This window comes from Chiloscyllium punctatum, chromosome 2, assembly GCF_047496795.1.
Source record: "Chiloscyllium punctatum isolate Juve2018m chromosome 2, sChiPun1.3, whole genome shotgun sequence".
Lineage (NCBI taxonomy): Eukaryota > Metazoa > Chordata > Chondrichthyes > Orectolobiformes > Hemiscylliidae > Chiloscyllium > Chiloscyllium punctatum.
In genome coordinates, this window is record NC_092740.1 from 157,151,501 (window position 1) to 157,179,279 (window position 27,779).

Below are 27,779 nucleotides of genomic sequence, written 5' to 3' on the forward strand. Positions count from 1 at the left end.
TTCTATGTCATAGCAAGTTACTGTTGTCACTCAGTCGCTCAATCTTCTCCTTTTTTCAACTTAAATATCAATATAACACTTGGTGAAGTAATGATATTTACTCCAGAGCAAGGAAAAGCAGTGTTTGATAGAAAGCAACATGTCCTTTGTACGTGCATTGGTTTCCAGTGTAACTGGAGGGCCAGTATCGCTTACCAATACAATTCTTTCCATCTGGAGTCAGTTCGAATCCAGCATTACAAATACACTGGAAACTACCATCTGTGTTCACACAACGACCATTTTTACAAAGAAGTCCATTTTGAATACACTCATCGATATCTGAAATGAGAAACAAGCAGTGATATGACAAGACACAAAGAGAGGGTTGCAACTGTATCAAAACTGAATCAAAGGTGTATAAGCAATATCAGAACTTACCTTGGAATTCGATGGTTCTATGGTTCTATGAACAGTACACTACAGGAATAGGCCCTTTGGCCCACTGAACCTTGGCTGACACAAGACACTTTGCGAAACTAAAAACCTTTTGTCTCCACATGGTCCATATCTCTCTATTTCCTGTCTAGTCGTGGATCTGTCAAGACACTTCTTAAATGTTGCTGTTGTATCCGCCTCTACAACCTCCTCTGGCAGAGTATTCCAGGCACTTATCACCCTCTGTGTGAAAAACCTGCTTCTCATATCTCTTTTAAACTTACCTCCTGTTACCTTAAACCTATATCCCCTCGTAATTGACATTTCTACCCTGGGAAAAAGACTCCAGTTATCCACTCTATCTTTGCTTTTCATAATTCTCCTTTCATAATTTCATAAAAACCTTACCCTCCTCAGTATCTGCAGCTCCCCCAATCTTTATGTCATTTACAATCTTACTAATCAGACCTACATTCTCCTACAAATCATTTGCAATAATTCCTCAGTATCTCATGAATTTGCCTATCAGCACCAAGAAATAAATATCAACAAGATTAACACCCATGGGCAAAACTCACATATCTGTGATTTTTAACATATTTTTAATCTTTTTTAACTTACTGTTAAACGAGCTCTGCACTTGCATATTTAATCAGTTGTGAGAGTCCTCAGGAACAGAACCTTTACGGTTACATAGGAATGAAAGTATATACATTACAAAAGAGGTGTCCCAGCAGTGATCCCTGAGGGACACCATTGGTGTCAGAGAAAAGCCCTTCCAAAGCTACTCTCTGTATTCTATGACCAAGCCAGTTGTGTATCCATCTTACCAACTCATCATGGATCCTATGTGATTTCACTTTTTGTATTAGCTTATCAACATCTCCTCCTTTTTATAATGACATGCCCTAGAATACCCTTCTCTAGACTCAGCATCAACAATGTCCTTGACCTTTGTGAATATTGATTTGTAAAGTATTTAAGTATTTACTTTAAATATTTGTTAAGGACCCGCCCTACACATCAATTCGCTCCTTCATCCTTGAGTGAACCGACCCTTTCCCTAGTTAACTTTAGAAACCTGAAGATAGGAAGAACCCTCAAGGAATTAAAAAAAAGCAGAAAAAAACTCTAACAAGGAGTTAGGAAGTCCAAAAGGAGCCACAAAATGACCTTGGCAAACAGGATTAAGATAAATCCCAAGGCTATTTATATGCATCTCCTAATATCTAGACTTCACAGTCACAAATAGTCATTTATTTTCAAATCCCTCCCATTTTCTCACTGTTTTCTTCCATCTGTATATATCCTTATGTCTCTCAAGCTTTGTCCTACCAGATTTCTTTCTCAAAGTTATTCTGTATTTAATTTTTACCAAACAAAAATAAGGAAACATTCAATCATACCTTTCTTAAAAAACTTTTTAACATTATGGTGCGAAGTCACCTGATGAAAGAGCAGCGCTCTGAAAGCTTGTGATTTCAAATAAACCTGTTGGACTATAACCTGGTGTCATGCGACTTCTGATTTTTTAAATCATGATTTGGTGCTTTTTGGTTTATAACAGTGCAACAAGCATATGTGGCTGTATATTTTGAGGAAATCTAAAATAAAATTCTTTGTGTGAAACTAAATTGAACATGTCCAATAACACCATTCCGATGTTCTCCCTTTACTTACATTGGCACATTGAGCATCAATAAAGTGGGAGACCACACTGCGCCTTTCCAAATTGCCTTCCCAGTCTAGTACTCTGGGGAAATGCCGTGGTTCACTGGTATTTCTAATCCAAACTAAATAAAGTCCAAAAATTTCAATAAAGCATCTTTTACCCAGCAGAAACTTGTGACATGCAAAGATCAGAATGACCAAAGGTGTTCCTAATAGTTGGGTCCTCAGACATGTCTAACAAAACTGGCTATGTTAGCGTGAATGAAATATCTTAACACACTGATAATTACCAAGATTATTTCAGTGAATGTGATATTACTAGAACTTTGCTTCACCTGGATTTGTCAATTGTTTTTCAACAAAGAGGCAATGAAATTGATAATAAAAACATAATCTATACCAGGGCAGATAACTCCTCCTAAACTCTCTGCTATTCCAGCAATGACCTGATAACTCACATGAATTTAGTAGGTTATATCATCTATTCAGCACAGAAGGTCAAACATGCTCTTTTGCATCCTCTACAATGCATTGAAGGCATCTCAAATAGTTTCAAAAGTGCTTTAATAAAATTATCAAACTCATTTAACAATTCCAGAAATACCTTTGTTTTAAGTTTCATGAAAAACGTATTTACATCTTGAAGATTGTATAACTTCAAACATCAAGATTGCTAAGATTACTAATGAAACCAAACTTTCAAAAGTAAGTATGATGGGAAACTTGAGACTTGCTGTGAGTATTGACATTTGCCCTGTGCCCTTTCCAGGTCTCAGCTTCTCCTGATCAATTCCAGCCTCACATACAAAGGTCACCGTGCCAGACCACCCATAATTGGGTTAAATCATTGCAGACAAAGACACCACTGCATCAATAATAACTCCTTTTCGGAAGTTATAATTAACTTTTCTGTCAGACACCAAAACACATCTAGAAATTAATCAGTGGCCTCAACAGACAAACCAGCAACCAACCAAGTGCTTATAAATGAGCCCTAAAATCAGAACCTTCTGCCTATTAGTACCATGAACTGCTAAGCAAAGTATGTGGCTGGGGCAAATCAACATTGCAAAAGGGTTTTAACCTTCACCATGCTTTTTTACACATCCCGGTTGCCTACATAGCAACTTAAAAGATGTCAGGCTTATATTTTTGACACGAGAGAATCTGTGCAGGTGGCATCTGGTACATTGAACTCTTTGGTGCCCATTTGTGCTTGAGTAACAGAGCATTGCATAACAGGCCAACACACGGTCTGAAGGTTTCATGGTGAACAGAAATGCAGCCCATAAAAAGCTTCTGTAACTCTGCTCTGCAGAAAACAATGTGTGAATATAAATTTGTTTTGCAAATCATTGATGTGATTTTTCTGAAGGTCTGTGAGCACAGAAGAGTATAAACGTCAGTCATCATCTTAAGGGTTGAATTGATCAAGGTATTTCCAAAGGATGACATGGCCATACCCTTGGCTATGGTAAAAACAGGGCAATCTAATATCTGAGGAATATAATGAGAAAGGGTGAAAAGGGATTTTAAATAAAAAAATGTATCCAGTGTTTTATGCTTGGTATTCACTTCCTTTGTTTACTACCTGAACAACCATAACCAAAATCTGATTATTGTTTCACAATTGTCAATAGGGCTTCATATCATTAGTTAAGTGCGTATTTTTAAAATTTCCTTTGTAAGTTCTCCCCTCTCCAACAGTGTTGATGATTTTCTGTATCTTGACCAGTGACTATTTTTACTTAAATCAAATAACTTGATGTGAATTCTGTTGAATCCTTACCAGAATGTATGCTTGGAACTGAATAGCACAAAGGAGGAATAGTGAAAATCCTGGATGAGTTAATACATCCTAAGCCACAAAACATTCATTCAACATAATCCAGATACTAAACCTCAAACCCTTTGGTATGTGGGACTCAATTTCTCATTGGCTGATTCAGTAGACTGGGTAAAGGTGACCATCAGTTATGGATTGTGGACAGACAATTTCATCATTGCAAGCAAGCTTTATTTTATCCATACTTGACATCGAAATGGAACCAACTCTCAATTTAGGTATCCATTTAGGATAATGAAGCTTAGCTTCATACCTCCCAGATAAGAGACACTTGTGAAACCTAAATGCATCTTAGATAAACTAACACAACAAAATGATCAACTAAAGTTGGATTGCCTTGGTCATGTACATCATAAATTTAGACTGAGAATTTGCATTTTGTCATGAGTACTCAGTACATTGAAGGAATAGAACAAGCAATGCTTTTTGATTCATTTTTGTGGGATGTCAATGTTACTGGGTGACCAGCCGTCCCTAATTGCCCCTTGAAAAGGTGGGGGTGAGCTGCCTTCTTGAACTGCTGCAGTCCATGTGCTTTCGGTATACCCACAATGCCTTTAGGGAGGGAACCCCAGGATTTTGACTCAGTGGCTGTGAAGGAACAGTGATATATTTCCAAGTCAGGATGGTGAGTGGCTCGGAGGGGAACTGGCAGGGGGTGATGTCCCATGTATCTGCTGCCCTTGACCTTTTAGATGGAAGTGGTCGTCGGTTTAGAAGGTGCTGTCAAGGGATTTTGTTGAATTTCTGCAGTGCATCTTGTAGACACTGCACACAGATGCTACCGAGTGTCGGTGATGGAGGGAGTAGATGTTTATGGTTATGGTGCCAATCAAATGGCTGCTTTGTCCTGGATGGTGCCAAGCTTCTTGAGTGTTGTTGGAGCTGCGCCCAAGTGGGGAGTTTTCCATCACACTCCTAACTTGTTTGTTACAGACAGTGGACAGAATTCAACTCTTAATGATCTTTAATGGTACAAAGTTGCTAAATGTATAGCTATCCATAGAATGTTGTGAATGAGGATGAAGTAACTCTGCAGAGGTCAGTTTCCTGTCACCAAGTCACCCTTTATTCACACATTGAGAGTCCTTGACACTGATCCAGCTTTGTCACAGCCAATTCTCAGAGTGAACAGGATGTCTGACACTCCTGTTCATATCAATCAATCAGGACTCCCTGATTGAGGCTGTTAATCTCGCCCAATTAGGGAACTCACATTTTATGACATCCAATTGGCTGACCTCATTACAATCACGACACAAAGATAGCGATTGTAAGAGATGCAAGCAAAGTTCTACAAAATAATTATGAATCCAGAAACAAAATGAAATTGTTAAAAGTATGAACATTGTGTGGCATATTCTGTTGTCGCCTGAAATAACAATTTATCATTTCACAAATACTGCTTTTCTAACTTTATATTTGAGCAATTTCTATTTCCATTGAGATTGATTGCTATTTTTGTTTTATCACTTACCAATGCAGGCTTGCTTAGTGGGCGTGCCCTGGAATCCAGTGTGGCACTTACAATGGTAGGAACCCGGAGTGTTAATACAGTCACCATTTGTACAGGGGCTCGATGTACACTCATCAACATCTACACAGACCAATGCATATAATGTAAGTAATATTTCAGGCAGTCAAATTTCATAGATATATCAGTTGACCCTCTTTCAATTAAATCTTTACCAATGTTACAGTATTAAAACATTTGTACTGTAATTCATTTTTTGTTATTCTCAATTCACGTTTATTGATTTCTACTGCATTTTTATTTCATTCACAACTACTTTTCATTGAAATTAAAATTGTGAAAATTCATTTTGTGTTACTCGAAAACTAAATTTCCTTTCAAAGGTTGGTACACTCATTAAATGTTTATTTCAAGGATGTTAAATCACAGATCTGCAAATTCCTAAAAACATCTTCATCTCTGATGAAGAGTCATCTAGACCCAAAAAGTTAGCTTGCTCTCTCTCTCTCCACGGATGCTGCCTGACTCCAGCATTTGTTGCTTTCAGTACAGATTCCAGTATCTGCAGTAACGTGCTCCTCCTTTATTAAAAACAAGTTTGCCTGTGCCAGTGTTAGATCGAGAACCTCAAACTCTGAGGTTATTTCAATCCCAAGTCCATTAAAAGGTTTTAAAAAGGACTGCCTATGTTAATGAGGTTTGATCTATCTATCTGTTCTATCAGTTACAATAGTTATTTGCTGATATTAACCTTCAGGCTGTACATCACTGGTAGTGCTGGCTGCATTCCACGTTGCATCGTTATCTCAGCAGGTAATCATAAACTCAGAGTATGATTGACAGCTCAAAGAAATTAGTAAAGAATTGGCTGTCCTTAATGAGCGGTTATGAAGTGGTTTATTCATTTTGGTAATGATGAAATTATTTGACAGATCTGCAAGTTTTGAACTGACTTTTATGAACATAGAGCATAGAACAGTACAGCACAGAAATCAGCCCTTCAGCCCACGGTGATGACGCCAAATTAAACTAATCCCTTTTGCCTGCCCTTAGTCCATATCCATCCAACCGGAATTATTTTTTAATTACAGTAAAGACTGTAAGAGATCTTCAGACCTTTTGCTCATTATATTGTAACAAGGCTCCCCAAGCCTCTGCACTTTGCAGTGTTTGCAGAGATATGAACGGTTGTGGAAGCTGAAACACCAGCTTAGGCTGTCCCTCCTTCCTGACCCACTGCTATTAACACAATTGACATTGTAAGGAATAGGTTGAAGCTCCAAACCTTGTAAAAACAGGCAGGATTTTAATCAGATTGGAAGCTCAGTCTGACTTTCTGTGCCTAAGGAAATTTGGCCAGAATCATTTTTTTCATTCAAGTTCTTGTGACTAAAATAGATTATAGTTTAATTTCAGAAGCGTGTTCTCCAACTGAAGAAGAGAAACATCGTACATGGATTCCCAATGCAAAAGGCAAGGGAAGTAATTTCTCCATCACTTTTATTTATGTGTTCGGTGGTACATGAATTTGATAACAATAATGTCTATTAATTCATAGTGACTGGAGTCCTGCACTTGGAAAGCATTTGGAATATTGCAAAACACACAAGCATCTTCTATCAGTAATGGAAAACAATGGGCTTCCACACTTTAAATATCCTTCCTTTCGTTAAAACATAAACTGGCAGTGTCAGGGAAAGGTGAACATCACTTTGGAAGCGTTTACTTTCCATTGGGTAAAATGAATGAATGATTCTTACCAACACATTCTCTGCGTAAATCTTGTTTGAAACCCATATAGCATTCACAACGGTAACTTGTTGGTGTGGGGATACAGCGCCCATTCAGACAGAGATTGGTGAAGTGCTTACAGACATCTATGTTTGTTTGATTAATGGAAACAGTGCCTGGAAGAAATTCACGTTTTCATTTAATAATAAAACAATGTCAACAATTTAATAAAGGGTTCAATGTTAAAATGGCTTTGTGCAGCAGTTTTCCAGAGATTGCTTTGGGGAAGGTTTATACGGAAGGGCAAATCACATTTCAATCTCTCTTTGTAGAAGCTTTATCTTTTCAAACATTAAATTCTTGTTAGTTGTTTTTATTTAAAATTCATAAAGAACAACCCAGAATCAAATGTTCATATAATTAGGCTCTGGTTGTCCAACAATTTAGCTCAATTCCTGTTACCTCATCACTGAGAATTCACGATGCCTGGAGGAGTGAGCTGGGAGACGGGATTGTGGAGGTGGAGGGCTGGTGGAGCGTAGAGAGCGCACTGCTTTCTCACCATCATGGGGGTAATTCAGTCAGTGGAGGGGATAGTAGAGGATGGCACACTTAAGTGGCCAATTTGGGTGGCATGGTGGCTCAGTGGTTAGCACTGCTGCCTCACAGCATCCGGGACCCAGGTTCAATTCCAGCATCATGTGACTGTCTCTGTGGATTTTGCACATTTTTCCTGTGTCTGTGTGGATCTCCACTGGGTGCTCTGGCTTCCTCCCATCATCTAAAGACGTATGGGTTAGGTGGATTGGCCATGGTTAGACAAGGAAAGGCAAACCATGCTCCTATCCTCACAACATTTGGTTACCGTGTTGTGTAATATAAATGTTCAGCATCACAGTCACTTTGGCAGCTCCTGTGAAAGAGTGAATATGTGAGGTACGAGTGAGGTTAGGATGCCATTTGAATAGGGGATAGAATGCCAGGTAAGTAAGTTGCTAGTATACAAAGTAGGAAGGGGGCTAGGTAAGTGATGGAGTGTCCAGGATAGGTTGGAATGAGTGGGAAATATTGGGTCTGATTGGGGAGGGGCTGGTCATGTCTGGTGAGGCAGCATTGGTGGACTGGCTGAGGAAGGCTGTGCTCGAGTGCGAGGGGTTTCTCAGGTCCCAAATAATAGGGAGTCATCATCCAGTGGTGGGTTATTATCCAAGTCGGGGCGGGTGCTGATGGTTATGGGGAGAGTTGGATGAGGATCTGGTGGGGGTGTGTAAAGTTTCTGGGGGAGTTTTAGTTGGTGTGTGTGTGTGTGTGTGTTGTAACCTTGATGGGAGGCTTAGTGTAATAGTTACCCAGGATTTAATTATTCAACATTTCCTGGCGATCTATTTATTTAACTGCAGTGGAATCTTTTTTGAATTAAATGGTTCCTTTCGGAGGGTTTCACATTTACAGGAATTACCCTGGGATATCTTCTGTTTCTTGAGCAATTTCTTCAGTCTGCTATGTTGGGAATTCTGCGGGATACAATACACATTTCCCATCGAGGATACAGGATTTTTTGCTTTTGTTTCCTCGTCTTTACTGTTAGCAATTTTTAAAAATACACATTATTACAAATAAAAAGACATGGAATTCAAGCTTACCAATCCCTGGAATTCTACGTTGTCCATTAAAGATTGCACCTCCACCTGTACCTCCCCCTGGGCCACCACCAACAGTGGCAGGTCTGACAGCAGGATCATGGGGTCCAAAGACATCTCCACCAAATTCAAAACTAGGTAAACCTGGAGTGTCAAATCCTTGTCTAGAATTTGATCCATGCTGTGGAACACCTTGTACAACAGGAGCACCCTCAATGCAAAGTCTGCGATATTCATCTGAGTTAAAGAATATACATAAAGTTAGGACCTCTTATTAATAATATCATAATGTTCCTAATGGTTATTCATGGACAAGATGTTCAATCAAGGCCCTGTGTGATCTCACAGATGGACAAAGATGAGGTAACGTGGAGTTCATTCCAGTGGACTGGCCAATATTGTACCATGATCAAGACTATCACATAGCTGTTGACGGAATTTGTTCTCAAAACAGCTGTTATGCTTCCTATATTACAACACTTCCAAGGTATTTAATTTGTTGTAAAACATTTTGAGACATCTGGTAGGTCTGAAAGGCATTACTTAAATGAAAGTCTTTTTTAAATGTGTTTGGTATGACCTGAGGACTTATATAATTATGTTCTTTCTTTTCAAAAACTGAGGTGCTATTAAACAGTACAGCCAATGGAGAAATATGGAACATGATGAATCAACTATGTGTCACTGACATCAAATTAGGATTGTTCAAAAGCAAAGCACTGCTCACTGCTCAAAATCTGAAACAAAAGAGAAAGAATTTGGGAAATACTCAGCAGATCATGCAACGTCTTAAAAGATAGAGGGAGTGTCACCGGACTCAAATTGTAAACTCTGTTTTTCCATCCATAGATGATGCCTGACCTGAATTTCTCTGGCACTTCCTGTCTTTGTTTAAGAAATAAAATGAAATGAGGCTTCGTCAGGAATGGAAAAGTTAGAGATGGAATGGATTTGATGTGAGTCCAGAGGCAGGAACTAGGGAATGGAAAGAAAGAACAAAACAAAACGCCTAGGCCAGGACGGTAGAAGGGACCATGTGCAGAATTTTCACTTTGGATCCAGGAAACTGATGTCCAGACAGTGGTCCTGACTCACCAGGGACTGAAATGTGGGAAGGAATAGTTACAGCCTGTCACTGAGTTTCACTGAGGCTCACGTATGGGAGGGTACATTTATTGGGCAGTCAAATACCAGCTGCAGGTGACAGAGTGTACCCGCAGACCGCGTTCTAAAGCATCCTGACAGTCACAGCTGTGGTCACTGTTTAATGTAATGAAAATGATGCACCAAGGATTCAGGAGGGAAGGCAGGGCTTTCTGCTTTAGCAGGGCTACACCTTAATTCTCCAAAGCCAACCTGGAGATCATTCTGGAGGTGGCGAGGGAGAGCAGGGTGGGCCTTTTTTTTGAGGGCGGAAGGAGACGATCACCCACTGATACCCACACTGGAAGAGCTGCATGTGACTGAGATCACCCACAGCAGGGGGTTGGCTGAGAGGAAGGGGATTGCGAAAGTTCCAATTCATCTTCATTACCCTGCCACAGTGATATTAATGGCAGACTGACAGGACAGCGACAAACTCAAGCAGACATTCCAGCTGAGGAGCCTGAACTCTGCTTTGGACCCGGGGAGGCAAGTGTCCACAGAATACTGACTGACCTCACAGCAAGGCACTGTTGAGAACTTACTTGAACAGATATGACACTGTCACTGGTCACAGAGATCAACAGTGCCTTATGTCTCCCTCTTTGATCCATGCTGGAGAAAAGTCTCACAATGTTAGGGCCTCTGCAGGAGTGGAAAAAAATGAAGGATGCAGATGTTGGAGATCAGAGTCAAAACATGTGGTGCTGATGCTCGAAACATTGACTCTTCTGCTCGTCCAGTGCTGCTTGACCGGCTGTGCTTTACCAGCACCACACTCATCACCTCTGTAGGAGCGCACAATATCTACTGCCACAAAGGAAGAAGCCGCAAACACCAGCAGGATAGCTCTGAGGGTGCAAGGTCAAATGGGCCTTCCTGATGGAGTGGGTGAAAATTGATTGGAATTTGGAGTTGAGGAGATTGACATGCTCTCCTCGTTGTCTGACAGCATGTTGAAGACAGAGGTGTGCTGGGAAACTTCAGCAGTCCACAGGTTATTGTTTTCAAAGGTTTGCTCTTCTGACCTCTTCCTGCAGCTCCTCCGAGTTTTATGGTGGAGGGGGAATACCAGTGTCCAGAATACAAAGCACCAGTTATACAAAAGAAACCAGGGCACTAGAGCCCACACCCTACAAGTGTACTCTTTTTGAGAAGTGATAACCCCACATCAATGAGGCCTTGCTGGGATTAGATCAAGAGACAAGCATGTCACAAGAGAAGGAATTGATATGGGCAGAGGCAGCAGAGATTAGATGTTCAACAGTAATGATGTTCATTTATTCATTGAATGCCAATCTCCAAAGCCAACTGACAGCTTCCCCACCTGGTCACTTGAGGTTCAGGATGATTAGTTTGCCATTTCGAACATAGGCAGCACATTCCTTCGGACTGTACTATATTGTTCTGTGTCTCCACCAGTACACAATGCCTTTGCGCTGAGAGCCCAGCAGTGGTGTTTGGCTGCAAGGGGACCTGGCACATCCTGAACATGCTTAGCAGGGACCACTCTTGCTGTGGTAATTCTAAACCTGCCATTTGTCACAAAAAAACTTGTTTGTGAAATGCTGTGTTTCCCATTCTTTGATCCAAAAGATGTTTGTTGGGTGATTTTTCTTTTACTCTTGTAGGACATGGGCATCACTGGCTGGGCCAGAATTTATTGCCCATTCCCATTTGTCCTTGAGAAGGTGGTGGGAGATGTCTTCTTGAACTGCTGCAGAGCACATGCTGTAGGGTTGACCCACAATGCACTTAGGGAGAGAATTCCAGGATTTGACCCAGCAACAGTGAAGAAACAGTGATATATTTCCAAGTCAGGATGGTGAGTGGCTTGAAGGGGAACTTGAAGGTGATGGCTTTCCCATGTATCTGCTGCCCTTGTCCTTCTCGAAAGAAATGATTGTGGGTTGAAAGGTTCTGTCTGAGGATCTTTGCTGAATTTCTGCAGCACGTTGTAGACAGTACAGACTGCTGTTCCTAAACATTGTTGGTGGAGGGAGTGGATTATTGTGGATGTGATGCCAATCAGGAAGGTTGCTTTGTCCTGGATGGTGTCAAGCTTCATGAGTGGTTTTGGAGCTGCCCCTATCCAGGTAAGTCAGGGTATTCTATCACAGTGCTGGCATGTGCCTTGTAGATGATGGACAGGCTTTGGGGAGCCAGGTGAGCCATTTGCTGCAATATTCCTAGCCATGACCTGCTCTTGTAGCCACTGTGTTTATGTGATGAGTCCAGTTGAGTTTCTGGTCAATGGTAACCCCTCTGAATGCTGATAGTGAGGGATTCAGTGATGACCACACAACTAAAGGTCAAGGTTTGGTGATTAGATTGTCTATTATTAGAGACATTCATTGCCTGACATTTGTGTGGCACAAAATGGTATTTTTCAGCCCAAGCCTGCATATTGTCCAGATCTTGTTTCAACTGAACATGAACTCTGAGGAGTCATGAATGGTGCTGAATGAGAAGAGATGGGAGTGAGGAGAGAACAAGGAGAAAAGATGAGACAGGACAAGAGAAGGATGAAAAGAGGGGAAACAGGGAAAGGTAGAAAACATATGCCAGGGTTAGGGTAGAGATGGTATAGGAAAGAGAAATAAAGGTATCAAAATATAGGAGATACTTCACATTGGGTACTGGGAAGTTTGACTAGAAAGGCAAAATCTCCTGGTTAAGAAATCAATAACTAACCACTTGTATAAGCATTCCAGGACAACATGACAACATCTTACACCTTGGTTGACAATTTCAGCAGGTATTCTGGGTGACAGTGCAAGGGGTCACACCTTAACCATTATCTGATGTTACCTCATTATCATTTGCTTTTGAGACGGCTGTATTTTTTTCTTACCAGAACCTCTGATTGGGCACATCTCTGGAACAGAGCCAAGGGCCCAACAGCGCCCAGATTCACAGCAACACTGCATCTTGGTGTAACGTCCTGCCCGCTCCTGAGCACAGCGACCATTTACCAGGCTGTAAAAACATGTGCCAGCTCTCTGATCTGTGCAAGAAACAAAAAGATTGATGGTAGCTTTCAGTTTCATGATGCAGTTTTGTAAATATGCAGATAAATATTAACAGAACATTTTAAAAGGTAATAGTTTTAACACATTTTTAAAAAAAATCTTCCAACTAATCTTTTCCTGTCATGAATACACTGATTCCTATTGTTGTAGCTTCATTGAAATTCTCCATCACCTCAAACAAATCACAACATTATTAATACTTTCCAAATGGACAGATCAATAAACGAGCCAGATTCTATTCTTAACTAGGCTTCTCACACACTTTCCACAAGAGACCACTGGAAAACTATCAGCACCTGGATCCTATCGGAATCTTTGCCTGCCTCCAGCCCAAGAATATTGGATCTGTTGAGACTGGGCCCTGAACAAACTCAATGTATTACATCGGTTGGATCTTGGAATCATGACGACAGAACAGAAACAGAAAGCATCAAAAAGATGGTCAATGCTTTACAAAATTGTAGACAGTAAGGAATGCAGATGCTGGAAACCAGAGTCAAAGATGTGAAACTGGAAGAGCACAGCAGGTCAGAGAGCATCGTGAAGAGCAGACAAGTGAACGCTTTGGGCTGAGACCCTTTGTCGAGATACTTATACAATTGCACTTCCAGCAGCAACACAAACAGCAAAAACATATGATGAGCCACTACGGGTCATTCTTCATTGAATGGAAGGAAATGTTTGAATCACATATATGTGTCTTACCTTTATATTTGTTATAGCCTGTTATCAATTGTGGTATTTAACATGTTAACTTAGCACACTAAGCCAACTTCAAAATGTTGTGTCATGTCCAATTTAATTATGTTAGGATAAAGTATCGCCAAACTTGATTGCATGTCTGAATCATGTCCAAGTTATTGACTATTTAGACAAATGACAGCTGAGGTGAGAATAATCCTGTTCAAACATCACATTGCTCACTCTCATGCATAAAAACAAGGTCCAGTTTCATGTGTAGTCATTGGTAAAGTCATGGCAACCTTTGCAGTACATTACATATGGTTAGCTCAGTTGGCTGGATGGCCAGTTTGTTGTGGAGAGAGATGCCAACAATGTGAGTTTAATTCCCACAATGGCTGAGGTTATTGTGAAGGACTCTCCTTCTCAACCTCTCTCCTCACCTGAGGTGTGGTGAACTTCAGGTTAAACTCACTAGTAGTTGTCTTTCTCTCATGGGCAAGCAGGACGAGAGCAACTTTACTTTTACTATATTCCAAAGGGAAATTAGCAGGAATTTTTACAATCCATGAAGTGATTGTCTGCAGGGTAATGGTTAGTCGTATGGAATTTGAATGGATTGTGCCGGATAAAATAAAAATGCAACTTAAGATTGGAAGTCAGGCTTTGGAGGCTTTTAAAAACATAGGCTTGGATATTAAGCAGAATAAGCTCTAATGAAGAGTCATCTTGTTTTCTCTCCATGGAGAGTGTCTAACCCACTGTGATTTTCAGTTTTTTTTTGTTTTTAGCACAGCTTCCAGCATCTGCAGTAATTTACTCATAACCTGGGAGTGATTTTGGGTCATGTTCCGCTAAATGGGGTCAGATCTTCGAAGAAAGATGAAACCACATTGTTAAACTGACTGCGCACTCAGATCAGACCTGATGCAGGTCATGTCATTATGGGACTGAGTATTAGGGTGAATTATAGTACTGGTGAGGAAGTCTTGAGAGCAAATTAACACTAAAGAGCTTAAAGTTAGAAACATGCACATTGAGCATTTGAATCTTGGATAACCCAGAAAATATGAAGCTGGATCTTTTAGCGATGCTGCACATGACAACCTTCAGGTGAATATTTTAGTGTGGCAAGGTTTCTCATTTTAACAATGGGAAAGAATATCAAATGTTGTCCATTGGCTTTGGAAGTCAAGAACATTTTAATATGAATTAAAAGCACTTTAACTTTTGAATCACTGGCACTATTATAAATAACAGAAAAGGTGTGCACTTATTTTTTATTCTGAAGAAAATCCTGTACAAGAGATAATCTGAGAAAAATGTGCCAGTCAAACATTACGTGGATAATCCTTTTTTTTGCAACAATGTCTGTGTGGGTTTCCTCCGAGTGCTCCAGTTTCCTCCCACCGCCCAAAGATGTGCAGGTTAGGGTGGATTAGAGTCGAAGAGTGTGGTGCTGGAAAAGCACAGCAGGCCAGGCAGCATCCGAGGAGCAGGAGAATCGACATTTCGGGCAAGAGTCCTTCATCAGGAATGAGGCTTGTGAGCCAAGGGGGTGGAGAGATAAATGGGAAGGGGGTGGGCTGGTGGGGGGGGAAGGTTGATGACTGTGCCCACTTGTAGAATGCTTCATAGAACATGTCTGGGACACCCACAACAACCAACCCTACCACCCCATGGTCGAACACTTCAACTCCCCTCCCACTCCACCTGTCAGTAATGTGTCATGTTTTGAAGTAAAACACACAAATCATTAAAACAGCTATAACTTAAATTTGAAGGACAATGAAGGAGATGAACCTCAATGCACAAAGGGAATAAGTTAACTTGAATCCTAACTCACAGTCACTGCAGTAACTCTAGCAAAATGGAAGCAACATTAGAGCTTGAATAATGCTATTAACCAAGGGCCCATCACCATGAGGGGAATCACGGGAATCTTTCTGCCGTGCAAACAGGAGGAGGTAGATAAGGAATTGTTTCTAATCTTGCCATTCTGCATAGCCAGGAGCTTGAAATACCATGATAATGAGGTATGAAAAACCAAGTTATCCAGCAGTCTGTTAACTGAGTCGATGCCTGAAGCCTGGGTGTGTGATAGTGTGACTCGGACACTGTAAGAAAGGATAACATCAAATTATGGACGCTGTGGTCAGATGAAGGTGAATGGTGACTGGCCATCTGCAGACCCGGGTCAAGAATCAACGACATTGCAAGTTTCAGTCAAATCATTGCAGCCATTGTGGGCTGGTGGTCTTGCTGGGGCTGACGGTCCCTCCCTGAGCCACACAATATTGACTTTTTTAAAAAAAGTTGTTTTCTGATGGTCTCCAGTGATCCTTTTGAAATCTGGTGAGGCTGTTCATTGCTTAAAGCAAACGGGTAAAGCATGCAAAACAAATGCTGTCTATTTGCACCTCAGAATTAGAAATGTTTGTCACAATTTATTGGGACAGATGGCAGCTTAACTCCCCATCACAGAACTCAAGGATGAAAGGGCTACATAAATGGAGTCATAGTGATCTGACAAAACTGTTAGGACAACACTGTTCTGTTTCTGCCAAATAGTCTTGAAATCATCTTTACCAACTCGAAAACAGCAAATATTGCTCAACTAAAAAGATTCATGCAAATGATGATGACTACATCAATAAAACCTGAGACATATGGTGCTTATGTAAAGCTACACCTACTTAAAATGAGATGTATTAGAAACACACGTTTGATATAATTTTTAATAATTTAATAAAACTGTTGGAAATAACAGAGAATTTGTTTTTACATACATCTGAAATTCCCTTTTCTCTGGAATTCACTTTTGCATATTACATTCCTGATACAATTTGATGCCTAGAAGGCAAAATGGTTTGTGTCTGTCTCCGTTAGCCCTTCGTGCAATGTCTTGAAAATTCTTTAAGTTCTTTTGATATTATCTTCTTAGTAAAACCTTCCTAACTGGACCTGTGGAATCTTGTGTAATTTTCCTGGTGACAGAGGGCCAACTGACTGAAAGTATCTGCAGGTATCAAAACTGTTTTCACTCACCGACAGAATTCTGTGTCACAGAGTGTCCAGTTTTCAACTGGCAATGTATAGTATTTAACATGACTTTTCCCTAAAAATGCTGTAAAATTTTCACTACCTCCTGTGTGGAAAATGGACTGACAACCTCTTGTTTTGTTTTCAACTTGCTGTGAAACTTTCAATATCGCAATTTTATTTGGGCTAGGCCATCATGAGATACTCCGAAATGTTAACTAAGCACACAAACCTAGCCCTGCTGAGGGTACAGACTGAATTGGGCATAGATTTATACTGCTAAGACTGGTGCACAGAGTTGGAAAAATTCTTGGCTCGCTGGATCTGCCCCCAGAACCTGGATTTATATTGAGTGAGTCAGTGAGTGGGTGAGTGTGTGTGTGTATTATGAGCGTGTATATGAATGAGTGGGTGGATGTATGAGATTGCGAACATTGGTGCATGAGTGTGAATGCATATCGATGAGGAGGAGCATATGTAAGTGTGTGAGTCCATTCCCAGAACTGTGAGAGGCTGTGCATGTTTTGAGGGTGAGCTGGTGGTGATATGGGAATCTATAGTAGTGTCACGCCAGACACCTTGGGGAACAGGGGCTGTCCTATTCATTCCAGCTGTAATAGTAGGTTGGCCCTCTAGCTCACAGGCCTCACACCCCCTTACTCTTCACCCTCTCCCTGTGCTGCATCCATGTTCAACTCAGGCCCCACCCATCCCCATCTCCTTTGTACCATCCATAACGAACAACGCTCCTTTACCCAGTCACAAGTGCTCTCACATCCTGCAAGCTAACATATTTTCCATTCATCCACCCTCAATGGCCTCTCACATCTTCCAAGTCAATTTATGTCCTTCACCTAACCTCTGAGCCTCATGTACTCTCTATGCCAACGTTTGCTCCTCTATGTTCCCTTTATGCCACCTCATGTCCTCCATGCCAACCATCCCTCTGCAATGCTTCCCCCTCTCCCCATGGCTTCCTTTAGCTTCCATGGTAGACAGGCAGGAGGCTGGAAGAACACAGCCAGCCAGGCAATATCAGGAGGAGGAGAAGTCGCTATTTTGGGTGCAACCCTTCTTCAGGACTGGGGGTTGGGTGTTGGGGGGAGCTGCAGATAAAGGGGGTGGTGGGGGCAGGGTGGTGAAGTGGGATAGGTGAAACCAGGTAGAGGGTACAACCCGGTTGGTCAGTTGGAGAAATGAATCCAGTGGCTGAGAGGGGTGGAGCAGAGGGGAGTCTATGGGAAGGGAGTCGGGGGATGGGGACGGAGGTTATTTGAAATTGGAGAACTCAGTGTTGCGTCCTCTGGGCTGTAGGCTGCCCAGGCAGAGCATGAGGCGTTGTTGTCCTCACCTATACCCAACTCACCACCCTGCCCCCATCACCCCCTTTATCTGCAGCTCCCCTTACACCCACCCCCAGTCCTGAAGAAGGGTTATACCTGACTTCTCCACCTCCTGATGCCGCCTGGCTTGCTGTGTTCTTCCACCTTCCTGCTTGTCTGCCTTGGACTCCAGCACCTGCAGTTTTTTTGTCTCCTTTAGCTTCTATGTCAACTCATACTCAATCATTAGCCCATTAATTCCCATGATTCCCTTTGATCCTATGCCTAACCGTATACTCAACCCCTTTCTCTTCCACTCTTCATTTCAAACATCAGGAGATACTCTGAGATAGAATATACTATCATTCTAAGTATTTATTACAGACTTCACTATAAATTAAAATTTTTTGATAAATAAAAGTCCACTCTATCTACTTAAACCTTTTCAAGGGCTTAATTTCCAATAAAAACAAACACTTATATTCTTAGCCTCATATTCAAGATGGATAATCCCTTAATAACATCTTGGAGTTGTCAAACTAACTTAATTTCTATGTCTCCTCTGTACAATGATAGATTATGGAAGCATTTAAGTATCAATAATACCGTCAGGAGAACCCCTGGGTGTTTGTCAACAAACAGCAGTTGAAATTGTAAGCACCGATTGTTTTTAACTGAGACGCATGGGAGACTGTTGTTTTTCAGAGTTCTGGTCTGAAATTACTGGCAGCTTGATAATTTCACAGACATTATTTGCTTTTTATGAACGTTCACATCTATTCTTAAATAATGGAAATCACACATTGCAGGAAATGGACAGTACCCCAGCAAAACGAGATCTGTTTGAATTCAGTTCTCCTATTGGATTTGGGTGTCCTGCATGTGTGAATCCCATAACAACCACATCCCATCCTTACCCAACAGGTGAGAACAGGATCCAGGGCAGTTTCAAGGCAAACACGAGTTGGAAGAGGTTGAGTGGGGAAGGAGTGGGGAAAGATGAATCTGTGACAGCCAGCTTGTTTTTATTGTTGTACGAGTTGTGGGCATTGCTGACCAGGACAGTGTTTGGTGACCATTCCTAGTTGCCCCTTAACTGATTGGCTCTTTAGGTCATTTTAATGGGCAGCTCAGAGTCAACCACATTGTCACATGTGGGTAAGGGAAAGATGGCTGATCTCTTTGCTAAAGGACAGAGACATTAGTGATGGTTTTTGATTTAATGAAAATCATTATATGGTTACCATTAGGCTAGTTTTATTTTTATTCCAGACTTGGCTGAATTGAAGTGGTACAGTATGCCATGGTGGAATTTGAATCCATGATCCCAGAACACCAGCCTGGGACTTTGGATTAGTGCATCAGTGACATTACCATTATATCACTTCCTGGGCTTGACATTCACCACCCAAAATTCGATGATGCAGAATGACAGCATAAGGCGAGCTGAGGTGGGAACTTCAGTACTGATGTCTGATAGGAAATGCCTTCTGTAACATCAGGGACTTAGCAAATGCTGGCCTTGAGCCAAAACGGGCAGCACCTATGGCAATGTGGTAGATGCCTCTGTGACAGTCCTTACCAGAGTGGGCACCCAGGTCCTGTAATAGAAAGAGTCTCTCCTGTTTAACTAAATACATCCATCAATCTCTCAGATTTAACCCTATCCGGGACAAGGTCAATGCTAGGGCAGGGGAGCAGCCAGAGTTCCTGCCTTGTCACAGTACTATCATTGGAAAGGTGATTGAAGAATTCCACAACCTGACTATGTGTGTGATTGAAAAGCAATAATACACACAGCTTGATAGAGATTAAGCAGTAAGGAGGCAGTGAGGTAATAATTAGCCACAACGTCATTGAATGGTGGAGCAAGCTTTAAAGGCCAAATAGCCAATTGCTATACCTCTGATCCATTCTAAAACCAGCCCAGCTCATGTTCAGTGCCTGAACACACTGACTTAGCCGTCAGCTTCAACTGGTATCAATTCAGAGCAGCAATCTGTTTTCTGATGTTTTCTTTAGCATCAGTGGCTTGTCTAGCTCCATTCCTAACAGCCCTCGAGAGGTGCTGCTGGTGAGTGCCCTCTGGGACTGCTGCCAGTCAGCTTGTGCAGAGAGAACTACACTGCTGTTAGGGAGTGAGCTCCAGGATTCTGACCCAATATCCATGAGGAACACTGATGTAGTCCCCGAAAGGACACTTGCAAAATGAATAGGTTTTTACAATAACCAACAGTGGTTACATGGTCGCAGTTAGGCTGGGTTTTAATTCCAGATTTTCTGTTGAAACTTAATTCAGATTTCACTATCTGCCATGGTTGGATTTGAATCCACATTCCCAAAACATTGGTCTGGAACTCTAGATCACCAGTCTGTTCGCTCAAGTAAGGAATCCCCGAGAACACTTCTCTTCCACTCATCCGTCTCTTTTTCTGTGTAGTACAAACATGACACCACAGTGAACAAATATAGAAAATTTCAAATATATAAAGCAGTAACCAGGAACTTTCACAACTGAATTCTTCATCATGTGGATCCTGACCATTTTAGTAAGTTAATTGACCAGCAGAAGGTTGAAGCATCAGCCTTGAGAGAGAACCTGCTTTTACCCCAGCACACCCTGACTGGGACAGAAACTCTGAGCCTGGATTCAGGGCATGTGCTTAAGCAGCAGATATAAAATGGATCCAAACCCACATCATAGACAAGGGTCAGGTGCTAGACTCTTAAAAACTTTCCACAGTCGCTATGTAATGGAGAAATTCTAAGGATAACTGTGATGTTCCAACTACTCTTTTGACTAAGGCCAATTTGTTAGTACAGATTCAATCAAACCTGGAGGTTCTGCTTAGTACGGCTCAAATACCTGAAAGGATAAATTAAGCAAGACCTGCACAGACAATTCTTTATTCAGAACCCAGTTACCTGGAAAGGATAAAGTGCTGAACAACTGAAAATGAAAAAGCAAGAATTGGCTTTTCTATCTTGCCTACCACAGCACTTGAAAAAACAATGCTGACTTAGCCTTCCTTTTTAACTGGAGGGACAATGCATGGTGGGAAGTAAACAAAAAAGTATAACAATGAATACCAGAGAAACCGTTCCAGTAAAATTTGATTTAAACATTAATTTACAAAGAAATAGAGCCAACTCCTGATTTCTGAACACCCTGCCTTCAATTAGAAATGGAATAAAATGCCAGGTCAATGTTTTCAAATGCATCTTCCTTTGATAACAATATACCCATGTTCTGTAAAAAAAAGATCGATTGGAAAACCTCCAAACATAGAAACACAGCCCTGACCAACATCTGAGATCAGTGCACACAAAGAATGCTAATCACCATGCACCTTCCAGATCAGGTCAGACTAACTGACCCATAGCCTGAGGTTGTGAGTTACAACAGCATAATGCAAATTGCAAAGACAGCTCTACTTGTGCTCAGCTGACTGGCCCAAGGGCTTGCGTTCTTAGTCTTGGAATCATTATTAAATTGGAGCACTCAAACAAAATAAGTGAAAAGATAATCAATTCTGTAAATCAACTTTTGTATTACAAATTGAATCCAAATATCTCAACAAAGGTTTAGTAAGGATTCCATAAACAATTGCTATCACAATTCAGAATCTAGATAAACCAAACTCCATTCCACTTGCAATAATTTGCTACAGAATTAAACATATCCAGTTGCAATATAGCTATTTTATTTACTTCAAATTGATAGCTATTCTCAGCAGACTTGGGTCTAGCTAAAAAAAAGATATCCACAAAGATACAACACAGAGTATTAGGCTAATCCAAGGCAAACATTTACACAGGTTTAACACCCAAAATAGACAAGAGTGCAAGTCATCTCAACAACACTTTGACAGATTAAATAAATCAATGGTAAAGGGAAAGCCTTGCTACTCCTCTTACATTCAACTGTTTTTGAGTTTACAGTCTTTTTTGAGGTATTGAAATAAGTTATTAAAATTATTTGACAATGCAAATTAGTTAAGAGGATTTAAACTAACTTGGCAGGGATGACAGAGTCAGTGAAGACTCCAGAGAAGAATATCAAGGTGCAAAGAACATTAGGAGAGACAGATCGTACTGGAGTACACATGCATATGATATTAGATGGTGCAGCATGTGAGAGATGTAATAATGTCTAACGTAGTGTTATAAAGGGAGGAGCAAATGACTGTAGATGCAAGGAACTGTACTGTAAACAACAAATGCTAGAGATCACAGTGGGTCAGAGCTCTGATGAAGAGTCATCTAAACTTGAAATGTTAGTTTCCTCTCTCTTCATGGATGCTGTCTGACCCACTGTGATCTCCAGCATTTGTTGCGTTCAGTAGGGTTATAAAGCATGGGAGAGACCGCATGAAATATGCAAATAAGATTTGAGAGTTGCAGATGCAGATAGTGACATAGACATATGATGCTATGGCTACAGAAAGGGACTAGCTGGCTAGAACATAGATTAACTTGAATATTTTTAGACCATTTTATATTGTATTTATTGTGATAACTACCAAGATAAACAAAGTCCATTTGTACTAACACATGACTACAGAACTATTTTGCATTTTATATTTTTCATTAACCACATATATAAATCAAAGACAGGATTAAGGCAGTAACCAGTCATGTAACAGATATATGAGCAAGGACTGAGGCTTAATTGAGATTATGTTCTTATAAAGGATCTTGAGTCCCGCTGAAAAGTCCCTTGGAAAATGAAACATGATTCAAGAATGTATCATTTCTTTCATTGATAATGATCGGAGAGAGCTGGTATAAAACAGCTTCATTATATTCTAGGGTAATGAGGTAACAAGATGTTCTGTGATTGGGAACCAACTAGATTCACCTTGCAACAATACCAGCTCTTGTAACACAGTGTTATGTCCCAACCTCTGGACCAGGTAGCTTGGATGTAAATGCCACCTACACCAGAGGCCTATTATAACAAATCTGAACAGATTGATTAATAGCATTTGCAACAGCAAGAGCCAGTTATTAAATCAGGAAAAGCACTGACTGACATACAGTCATGTTCATTCCAAGGCTTCAGTGTGGAGATCCAACAGGGTTTTGTTGCTAGCCACTAGCCAAGTACTAAAAACTTCCAAGGCAAGAACCCTATGAGATGAGGGGTTTGTCTATTAAAGAGAGAGATTGAGCAATTTAGGCCTATTCTCCCTGGCATTTAGAAGAATGAGTGGAGATCTAATTGAGGTCTATAAGTTGCTAAAGGGGATTGGCAAAGTAAATGGAGAGAGAATGTTTTGTCATGTTGGGTAATCTAGAAAGGGAGGTAATAGTTTTAAGATAAAGGGCAGTAGATTTTAAACAGAAGAGGAGAAATTATTTCCCTCAAAAGGTCATGAATCATGGAGTTCACTACCAGAAAGGATGGAGGCAATTGGGAATTGAGCAAATTTGAGGAAATAGATTTTTAATTGGTAATAAGTTAAAGGGTTCTGGGGAATGGGAAGGAAAGTGGAGTTGAGGCTGAGTTAGATCAGCCACAATCGTATTAAAAGTTGGAGCAGGGTCAAGGGGCTGAATTGCCTGACCCTGCACCAAGCTCTTTATGATCACATGATCTCTCTCTGCAAATGGGTTGCATCTGAGATGGAATCCTGAGGGGGTTACATTTCAACAGAATGATTCCCCAGATGATGCTGTAATAATTATTGCCTCATTATGTGTAACTTTTCTTTTTAATTATTTTCCTAAAATCTACTAACTAAAGAGCCCTGTCCTCCTTAATTGGCTAACTCTTCTCTGAGCTATAGAAAATATATGAACTCACTTACGGCTTGCTGGAAATTTGAGGTGACTGGAATCAATTCAGTTATAGATAATATAATCAAACAACAGATAAAACAATATCAACATAAACTGCTGGAAAAGCTCAGCAGGTCTGGCAGCATCTGGGGAGAGAAGTTAGAGTTAAATTTCAGGTCTAATGATCCATGCTCACAAAACCCGAAATGTTAACTCTAGTTTCTCTTCACAGACACAACTTCTGTTTTCGTTTCTGATTTAAAGCATCCACGGTTCTTCCAGGTTTTAGATAAAACAATATGTTGATGGCGGCAGATAGAGGAATTCCCAGATGGATCAAAGACAGGATCGATTTGACTAGTGTTAAGGAGCAAAGATATTGCTATTATATTGTTTTGCCCAATCCATAGATCACAAACCAGTGGGAAATATGTACAGGAACAAATTTGCAAGGGAATTATTGAGAAATGCAAGAATTATACAGCAGTTAGAATTAGATACTTCACTTTTTGGAATATAGACGGAATAACTGGGGTATAAAACACCAAGGAAGGTAAGAGTTCCTTTCATGTGTTTAGGAGAATCTTCTGCAGTAATATGCTTTCAGTGCAATAAGATAGGAGGCAGTTTACTGGATTTGGTACTTGGGAATGAGTTGAAAAGTGTGCTGCTGGAAAAGCATGGCAGGTCAGGCAGCATCCGACGAGCAGGAGAATCGATTTTTCGTGCACAAGCTGTTCATCAGGACCTTGGGAATGAGGCAGGCCAAATGGATCAAGTGTAAATATGGTAACATTTAAGAAACGGTGGTCATGGGATTACAACATTTAGGATGGCCATGGAAAGGGCAAGGAATAATCTTGTGTAAGAACAATTAATTGGAGGAAAACAATTTAAATGAGTTAAGAATGGGTCTAGCTCAGTTAAATTGAGATCAGCAGGTAAAACTGTAATGGAATACTGGCTGCACTGAAAGAGGAGATCGCTCATGTACAGTCAAAGTTTATTTTCACAAAGAAGCAAGGCAGGGGAAACAATTCCTGAGTTCTGCAGATGACAAAAGAGAGAAGAGATTAAACTGAAGCCGAATAAGTGTGCTTGTTACAGTTGTCAAGTGGATAATGGATTTGGGATCCAGGCCCAATAAGAGAGAAACTGAACACAGCAAATAAGAGAAACAAAGAAATTATCAGTGAAAAGGCTAGCAGATAACATCAAAGGGATTACAAAAACCTTCTTTAGGTATATAAATACTAAAGGTAAAATCGCTATAGTCACAGAGGACCATAGGACTGCACACTCATCACAGAGAGACGATTGGTGGGGTTTTAACCTGAGTGTCACCTCACCTCAGGCAAAGGGAGAGGTTAAGAAGGAAAGTCCTTTATGTTAACCTCAGCCAGTGTGGGAATTTAACCCACTCTGCATTGCAAACCAGCCATCAAGCCAACTGAGCCTGAGACCTGGTGACTCTCAGGATAAACCACCACCAACCATCTTTCTTTACTGAGAGAGCACCCTGTGGTCCCCTGGGACTACAATGACCTTACCTTACAGAACTAGTAAAAGTGTGGCAAAAGGATTTGTGTGTCAATTAGAGACCAAGAGGGGATATACATCTGGAGCAAGGCATAGAGTCATATAGTCACAGAGATGTACAGCATGGAAACAGACCCTTCCGTCCAACCCATCCATGCCGACCAGATAACCCAACCCAATCTAGTCCCACCTGCCAGCACCCAGCCCATATCCCTCCAAACCCTTCCTATTCATATACCCATCCAAATGCATTTTAAATATTGCAATTGTACCAGCCTCCACCACTTCCTCTGGCAGCTCATTCCATACACATACCACCCTCTGCGTGAAAAAGTTGCCCCTTAGGTCTCTTTTATACCTTTCCCCTCTCATCCTAAACCTATGCCCTCTAGTTCTGGACTCCCCGACCTTAGGGAAAAGACTTGCCTATTTATCCTATCCATGCCCCTTATAATTTTGTAAACCTCTATAAGGTCACCCCTCAGCCTCCGATGCTCCAGAGAAAACAGCCCCAGCCTGTTCAGCCTCTCCCTATAGCTCAAATCCTCCAACCCTGGCAACATCCTTGTAAATCTTTTCTGAACCATTTCATGTTTCACAACATCTTTCTGATAGGGAGGAGACCAGAATTGCACACAATATTCCAACAGTGGCCTAACCAATGTCCTGTACAGCTGCAACATGACCTTCCAACTCCTGTACTCAATACTCTGACCAATAAAGGAAAGCATACCAAATGCATTCTTCACTATCCTGTCTACCTGCAACTCCACTTTCAAGGAGCTATGAACCTGCAGTCCAAGGTCACTTTGTTCAGCAACACTGCCTAGGACCTTACCATAAAGTGTATAAGTCCTGCTAAAATTTGCTTTCCCAAAATGCAGCACCTCACATTTATCTGAATTAAACTCCATCTGCCACTTCTCAGCCCATTGGCCCATCTGGTCTAGATCCTGTTGTAATCTGAGGTAACCCTCTTCGCTGTCCACTACATCTCCAATTTTGGCATCATCTGCAAACTTACTAACTGTATCTCTTATGCTCAGATCCAAATCATTTATGTAAATGACAAAAAGTAGAGGGCCCAGCACCGATCCTTGTGGCACTCTACTGGTCACAGGCCTCCAGTCTGAAAAACAACGCTCCACCACCACCCTCTGTCTTCTACCTTTGAGCCAGTTCTGTATCCTGTATTCTCCCTGTATTCCATGAGATCTAACCTTGCTAATCAGTCCCCCATGGGGAACCTTGTTGAACCCCTTACTGAAGTCCATATAGATCACATCTACTGCTCTGCCCTCATCAATCTTCTTTGTTACTTCTTCAAAAACCTCAATCAAGTTTGTGAGACATGATTTCCCACGCACAAATCCATGTTGACTATCCCTAATCAGTCCTTGCCTTTCCAAATGCTTGTACATCCTGTCCCTCAGGATTCCCTCCAACAACTTGCCCACCACTGAGGTCAGGCTCACCGGTCTATAGTTCCCTGCCTTGTCTTTACCACCCTTCTTAAACAATTGCACCTCGTTAGCCAATCTCCAGTCTTCTGATACCTCACGTGTGACTATCGATGATACAAATATCTCAGCAAGAGGCCCAGCAATTACTTCTCTGGCTTCCCACAGAGTTCTCGGGTACACCTGATCAGGTCCTGGGGATTTACCCACCTTTACCCATTTCAAGACATCCAGCACTTCCTCCTCTGTAATCTGGACATTTTGCAAGATGTCACCATCTATTTCCTGACAGTCTTTATATTCCATATCCTTTTCCACAGTAAATACTGATGTAAAATATTCATTAAGTATCACCCCCATTTTCTGTGGCTCCACACAAAGGCCACCTTGCTGATCTTTGAGGGGCCCTATTCTTTCCCTAGTTACCCTTTTGTCCTTAATATATTTGTAAAAACCCTTTGGATTCTCCTTAATTCTATTTGCCAAAGCTATCTCATGTCCCCTTTTTGCCCTCCTGATTTCCCTCTTAAGTATACTCCGACTTCCTTTATACTCTTCTAAGGATTCACTCGATCTATCCTGTCTATACCTGACATATGCGTCCTTCTTTTTCTTAACCAAACCCTCAATTTCTTTAGTCATCCAGCATTCCCTATACCTACCAGCCTTCCCTTTCACCCTGACAGGAATATACTTTCTCTGGATTCTTGTTATCTCATTTCTGAAGGTTTCCCATTTTCCAGCCGTCCCTTTACCTGTGAACATCCGCCTCCAATCAGCATTCCAAAGTTCTTGCCTAAAACCATCAAAATTGGCCTTTCTCCAATTAAGAACTTCAACTTTTAAATCTTGTCTATCCTTTTCCATCATCTGAGAATTGAATGAATACATTGCAACTGTTTTTATCAAGGAAGAAAATACTGCTAAGGTCATGGGAAAAGAGGAGGTATTGTAGATACTTGAGGGTTTAAAAATTGAAAATGAGGAAGTATTGGAT

At 41.0% G+C, this 27,779-nt stretch overlaps 1 protein-coding gene across 1 annotated transcript in view; it reads right to left on the bottom strand.

Moving 5' to 3' along the window:
• LOC140492176 (fibrillin-2-like) overlaps nucleotides 1-27,779 on the bottom strand; it is a 320,148-nt gene that overhangs the window by 160,283 nt on the left and 132,086 nt on the right. Inside the window, exons 9-13 of the mRNA XM_072591036.1 lie at nucleotides 12,777-12,929; nucleotides 8,783-9,016; nucleotides 7,169-7,315; nucleotides 5,412-5,531; nucleotides 196-321 (exon numbers count right to left, since the gene is read on the bottom strand). Of these exons, the coding sequence (XP_072447137.1) occupies nucleotides 196-321; nucleotides 5,412-5,531; nucleotides 7,169-7,315; nucleotides 8,783-9,016; nucleotides 12,777-12,929 (780 nt within the window). The remainder of the gene's footprint in view (nucleotides 1-195; nucleotides 322-5,411; nucleotides 5,532-7,168; nucleotides 7,316-8,782; nucleotides 9,017-12,776; nucleotides 12,930-27,779) is intronic.